At 39.0% G+C, this 6535-nt stretch overlaps 2 protein-coding genes across 2 annotated transcripts; both read left to right on the top strand.

Annotated features, from left to right (window-relative positions):
- Positions 1-2820, top strand: LOC125575667 (flavin-containing monooxygenase FMO GS-OX-like 4). The gene is made up of 6 exons (XM_048739780.1): positions 1-698; positions 1542-1612; positions 1704-1856; positions 1944-2162; positions 2239-2412; positions 2505-2820. Exons 1-6 carry the CDS (start codon positions 149-151, stop codon positions 2685-2687), a joined length of 1350 nt encoding a protein of 449 aa, XP_048595737.1. The 5' UTR covers positions 1-148; the 3' UTR covers positions 2688-2820.
- A 102-nt stretch (positions 2821-2922) lies between these two features.
- LOC106349029 (flavin-containing monooxygenase FMO GS-OX-like 4) lies at positions 2923-6233 on the top strand. The gene is made up of 7 exons (XM_022692489.2): positions 2923-3502; positions 4305-4375; positions 4450-4602; positions 4696-4778; positions 4860-4995; positions 5069-5233; positions 5318-6233. Exons 1-7 carry the CDS (start codon positions 2956-2958, stop codon positions 5510-5512), a joined length of 1350 nt encoding a protein of 449 aa, XP_022548210.2. The 5' UTR covers positions 2923-2955; the 3' UTR covers positions 5513-6233.
- Positions 6234-6535: the final 302 nt, after the last annotated feature.

The raw sequence follows: 6535 nt of genomic DNA, 5'->3' as shown, positions 1-6535 counted from the left end.
TCATATTTGATTCTACTACAAAAACGCTGCGTTTAAACTACTTGTGAGGATTTTGTGTTGAAAAGTACAATTGTGGTTCAAGGCTTTGTGTGGGCCACATACTTATGAATCTTAATATTCTCAGTCTCCTACGAATCTCCTAAACACAATGGCACCTTCCCTATCACCACTCAGATCTCACCACGTGGCTGTCATCGGAGCCGGAGCCGCCGGTCTAGTCGCGGCGAGGGAGCTTCGCCGCGAAGGCCACTCCGTCGTCGTTTTCGAGAGGCAGAAACAGGTCGGAGGAACATGGATCTACACCGACCACGTCGAGCCGGATCCGCTGAGCGTAGACCCGACCCGACCCGTTGTTCACTCGAGCGTATACGCCACTCTCCGGACCAACCTCCCTCGCGAGTGCATGGGATACATAGACTTCCCGTTCGTGGCCCGATCCGGAGGCGATCAGAGGAGGTTTCCGAGCCACGGAGAGGTTCTTGCGTATCTGCAAGAGTTTGCTAAGGAGTTTAAGATCGAGGAGGTGATACGGTTCGAGACGGCGGTTGAGAGGGTTGCTCCGGCGACGGAGGGTGGGAGCGGGAAGTGGAGGGTTGAGTCTACGGAGACGGAGAAGAGAGTTCGTCGTGATGAGGTTTATGATGCTGTTGTTGTTTGTAATGGGCATTACATTGAGCCTCGTCTTGCTGAGATTCCTGGTAAGGAACGTTGGAACTGAAAGTGTGTTTTGTCGGGAAACATTTTAGGGAAGAGTGTGAAACATTAGCTTTAGTGATAAGTTGGGATTGAACTGTAACTTAGATTTTCTTCTTGAAGTTTCAACCTTTTGAAGTTTGCTTAACTTAACGCGTTAGTCTTTGTGTCATTCAAGAATATCGAAGAGAACTTCATAGGAAGAGCGGAACATAAGCTTAAGTGATAAGTGTGGTTGTGATTCTGCTCTTGCAGTGTTTGTGATTTCAACATCTTGATTAGGCCTGAGTAAAAAATCTGAAACTCAAATCCAAAACTGACCTGAAAAACCCAGTTCCGTACCTGATCAGATTTTAAAAAACAGCCGAATGGATCTTGTATGACAGTATTTCGGGTACTGAGTATTATCCGAACCCGGCTTGAAGAATTAGGTACTCAAAATAAGTATTCAAAAACCCTGAAAATTGTCCGAATAAATACCCAAATATCCAACTTAGTACATCCAATAAGTATACAAAATCTAGCTAATTACCTCAAATAGTCAATTTTATGTTTAGTTTTATGATCTATAGAAGTACTTGAACCCGAAGATGTATTATTTGAATCTGATTTAAGTTTTGCACATGGTTTTAAGTTATATTCAAATCCGAAATGTTATTAACTGAATCCGACCCAATCCTGGTTCTAAATTAATCTGCTGTCATTCAAAAATTTAAAAGACTTAGAACTTCATAGGAAAGAGTGGAACATAAGCTTTAGTGATGAGCTTAGTTGTGTTTCTCGCCTTACAATGTTTATGATTTCAACATCTTGATTTTAAATAGCTTAGAGTGTGTTACGTGTTTCAGGGATAAGTTCTTGGCCAGGGAAGGAGATGCATAGCCATAACTATCGTACCCCTGAACCTTTTAAAGACCAGGTACTCATTTCAGAATGATCATTATAATGTCAATGAAAGATCATGTAAAGCCATAACTCATGTGGAAGCTTGTGATGCATTGGTTATGTAGGTCGTTGTTCTTATTGGGAACTCTGCAAGTGCTGTTGATATAAGTAGAGACATTGCTGGACACGCCAAAGAGGTTCATGTGGCTGGTAGGTCAAATCCAGCGGATACCTATATCAAACAACCCGGTTACATTAACCTGTGGATGCATTCAATGGTTGGGTTTAACTTTCAAGTAGTACTAACAACAATTGGTTGATCAATAGAAGTAACATTCAACACGTTTTCTTGAATCTCAACGCAGATTGAGCGTGTCAATAAGGATGGTTCTGTAGTTTTTCAAAACGGGCAAACGATTTTGGTTGATGTTATCATGCATTGCACTGGGTACAAGTATCACTTCCCGTTTCTTGAAACCAATGGAAGTGTTACCGTAGATGATAACCGTGTCGGTCCATTGTACAAACATGTCTTCCCTCCAGAATTAGCACCGTGGCTCTCCTTCATCGGGATACCATGGCAGGTAAACACAGTTCAAAAACAAACTTCAAATTTTCCATGTTCTGTTCTCAATCATCCGTAACAAATTGAATTTTCAGGTTGTACCATTTCCTTTGTTTGAGCTGCAAAGCAAGTGGATAGCGGGTGTTTTGTCGGGTCGGATTATGCTTCCATCAAAGGATGATATGATGGAGGATATCAAATCCTTGTATGCAACGCTTGAAGCTCAAGGGATTCAAAAGCGATATACTCACCGTATGGGCATTGCCCAAGTAAGCATGTCACTTTCTCTTTTGACTTATAATACTACTCAGAAACTGAACAGAACATACATTAACGATTACTTTTGGTTCTTGTTTAACAGTTTGAGTACAATGATTGGTTGGCTACGCAATGTGGATGCCCAGGAACAGAGGAGTGGAGGAAAGAGATGTATTTAACGACTGGTGTGAGGAAGAGAACAACACCAGAGACGTACAGAGACGAATGGGAAGATCATCACTTGATTTCTCAAGCTTCCCAAGATTTCTCTTTATATACACATTAAAACAAAAAGGGTCTTTACCTTTTCTTATAAACATTCACTTGTAAGTTGGAAACTTCTGTAAGAAGTGCAAAACTTTTACACCAGTGTGGGGCCACCCACATATTCATATACAAAACGCTGCGTTTAATGTGTATATAAACATTCACTCCGTTCTCCTATACAAAACGCTGCGTTTAAACCATTTATTCAAGACAGTGTGGGGCCACCCACATATTCATCACATAGGCCTAAATAATATTCTCCGTGTCTTGGGAATCAAGTAAACACAATGGCACCTTCCTTATCACCAACCAGGTCGCACCACGTGGCTGTTATCGGAGCTGGAGCCGCCGGTTTAGTAGCGGCGAGAGAGCTTCGTCGGGAAGGACACTCCGTCGTCGTCTTCGAGAGGCAGAAACAGGTCGGAGGAACATGGATCTACACAGATCACGTCGAAACGGATCCGTTAAGCGTTGACCCGAACCGAACAGTTGTTCACTCGAGCGTCTACGCCTCTCTCCGAACTAACCTCCCTCGAGAGTGTATGGGATACTTAGAGTTCCCGTTAGTGGTCCGATCCGGCGATCCGAGGAGGTTTCCGAGCCACGGAGAGGTTCTTGCGTATCTGCAAGACTTCGCTAAGGAGTTTGCCATCGAGGAGGTGATACGGTTCGAGACGGCGGTTGAGAGAGTTTCTCCGGCGAAGGAGGGTGGGAACGGGAAGTGGAGGGTTGAATCTACGGAGACGGAGAAGAGAGTTCGCCGTGATAAGGTTTACGATGCTGTTGTTGTTTGTAGTGGGCATTACATTGAACCTCGTCTCGCTGACGTTCCTGGTAATTTAAAGCTTTGGTATTTGTTGTCATTTTAAGAAAGTAGAAGACGTAGAACTTCATAGGACGAGTACATAACCTTTAGTGATAAGCGTGAGTGTGATTCTGGTCTTGCAATGTTTGTGATTTCAACATTTGATTAGGCCTTGGTAAAAAAAAAATCTGAAACCCAAATCAGACCCTGACAAAAAAAAACTGATTGCGTACCCAATCAGATTTATTAAAAAAAAAATACTCAAACATATTTTACAGGACTGTATTACCGTTACCGTGTATTTGAGTATTTTTATTTTAAAAATTGGTAGAATTTTTTTATAATAAAGATGTAGTATGCTCTAATGTATTTTTCTATAATATCACTGATATAAATATATCTTAAAAATGGAGGTTGCTATTTCTTTTCTGCAAAAATAATAATTTCTATTTTAGAGAAAGAAATAACAATAATGAGTTTGAGTAAAATTGTCTATAAATGCTATTACAAAGGTAAAAACATCAGTGAGTAGAAGATGCTATGAACTATAAAAATACCATAATCTGAAGTTTATTAGGGATTTATTAGTCGAATCCAAATGAGTTTTACACGTTCCTTGAAATTATCCAAATATGAATGAAGTGTTATTAACCAACTTCGACCGCTCATATACAAAATATGTGGGAATTAGGAGGCTCACCCACCGAAAATCTAAAAACTCGATCCAAACCCTAACCTAGACCCATGCCTAATCTTGAATAGCTTGGCTTGTTAGGGAACACACGCTTGAATTATACTCTTGATTGTGATTTTCTCGGGATATATTTACAGGGATAAGTTCTTGGCCAGGGAAGGAGATGCACAGCCATAATTATCGTATCCCTGAACCTTTTAAACATCAGGTACTCATTTCAGAATGATCACATTCATGTCAGTAAAAGATCATTTAGAAGCTTGTGATGCATTGATTATATAGGTTGTTGTGCTTATTGGGAACTCTGCAAGTGCTGTTGATATAAGTAGAGACATTGCTGGACATGCCAAAGAGGTTCATGTGGCTGGTAGGTCAAATGCAGCTGATACCTTTATCAAACAGCCCGGTTACAGTAACCTGTGGATGCATTCAATGGTTGGTTTAACTCATAAGTAGAGTACTACTTACCTACCACAGTTCGTTGATCAAGAGAATAAAATTCTTAACGTTTTCTTGAATCTCACGCAGATTGATCGTGTCCATGAGGATGGTTCTGTGGATTTTCAGAACGGGAAAACGATTTTGGTTGATGTTATTATGCATTGCACTGGGTATATAAACTCATTTGTTCTTTCACTATTTGGCTATTTTTGTGAAACTTTTTAAAAGTGGTTCTTTCCTTCTTCTCAAAGGTATAAGTATCACTACCCGTTTCTTGAAACAAATGGAAGTGTTACTGTAGTTGATAACCGTGTGGGGCCATTGTACAAAGATGTCTTTCCTCCAGCATTAGCACCGTATCTCTCCTTCATCGGGATACCAAGTCAGGTAACACAAATATAGAACGCCACTAAACCAACTTAACATTTTCCCTATTTTCTGTAACAAATTGAATTTTCAGGTTTCACCATTTCGTTTGTTTGAGCTGCAAAGCAAGTGGATCGCTGGTGTTTTGTCGGGTCGGATTATCCTTCCATCAAAGGAAGATATGATGAAGGATATCAAATCCTTCTATGCAACACTTGAAGCTCAGGGGATTCCAAAAAGATATACCCACCGTACCCAAGTAAGAATGTCTCTTTTAACTTATGCTTCTGCTCAGAAAACAAACAGAAACATATTAACGACTTTTTTGGTTCTTGTTTAACAGTTTGAGTACAATGATTGGTTGGCTTCGCAATGCGGATGCTCAGAAAAAGAGCAGTGGAGGAAAGAGATGTATTTGACGACTGGAGTGAGGAAGAAAGCGCATCCAGAGACGTACAGAGACGAGTGGGAAGATCATCACTTGGTTTCTCAAGCTTACCAAGATTTCTCTTTATATACACTCACTTGTAATATGTAAGTTTTTCTTTGGAAAGATGTTCTAGACCTCAATTATTGTCGTGATATATTAAAAAAGAAGAAGCAATTGTACAACTTTGGATCACTCATAAAGCAAAGGGGTAAAAAACCCCGTCTAACATATTGTTATATGTTTAACTTATAAAACAAGCATACCATCGTGTAAATAAATACATAAATTTTGAGAAAATTTAAATATCATTTATCTTATTACTTTTGGCGAAATCATATACCAACTGCTACATCAACGGCTATATCATCTCATTTTGCTGATACGGATATCATGTCAGCGAATTCTTTCTCTTTGATTATTGTATCATGTAGCTGCTTGGCGACGACGGTTACTAGTAGCAGAAAGGTAGAACAGCTGACTTCTACCTTTGCAGTTAAAATGCTATTGTATATTTCATATCCTGCTTACACGTTCATCAGTTCAGACATATTTTTGTGTTCAAATATCAAATGTCCTTTGTGACTACTATATTTCAATCTATGATCTTAGGATCGTAATTTCAACCCACATCTATTTGCTTCACTTCTAAGTTTATTTGTTATCCATTTCTTCTTCTGGCAATGTGTTTTCTTTGTTTAGAAGTGGAATGAGTAGTGAATTTGCATTAGGGCTGTTCAATATGGTAAAACCGAACCGTACCGAACCGAACCGAACCGAAATAGACAATATGGTTTGGTTTTGGTATATACCATATAAACCGAATGGATATAATTTTATAAAAACCGTAGGATTTGGATATGGTTTGGTATATAACCGATTAAACCGAATAAACCGAACAAAACCGATTAAAAGTAGAAACATGTAAATATGTATCTATTTTATAACAATACATGAAAATCTATTTGTTACATAAGTTAAATTTGTGTTAATAACTATTACCATAATTTTATAGTAATAAAGAATCTTAATTTGTAAAACACTTGAACTATAATTAAATAACAATACATCGCAATTTAGACATCTTATTTTCTAAGTCTTCTTTTGATTTTTTTGCTTTATTTTAGTCTTCAC

The sequence above is a fragment of the Brassica napus genome, chromosome A9 (assembly GCF_020379485.1).
Source record: "Brassica napus cultivar Da-Ae chromosome A9, Da-Ae, whole genome shotgun sequence".
In the NCBI taxonomy this organism is placed as follows: Eukaryota; Viridiplantae; Streptophyta; class Magnoliopsida; order Brassicales; family Brassicaceae; genus Brassica; species Brassica napus.
Note: the sequence above shows the minus strand (reverse complement) of the source record. Positions and strands in the feature narration are given on the sequence as shown.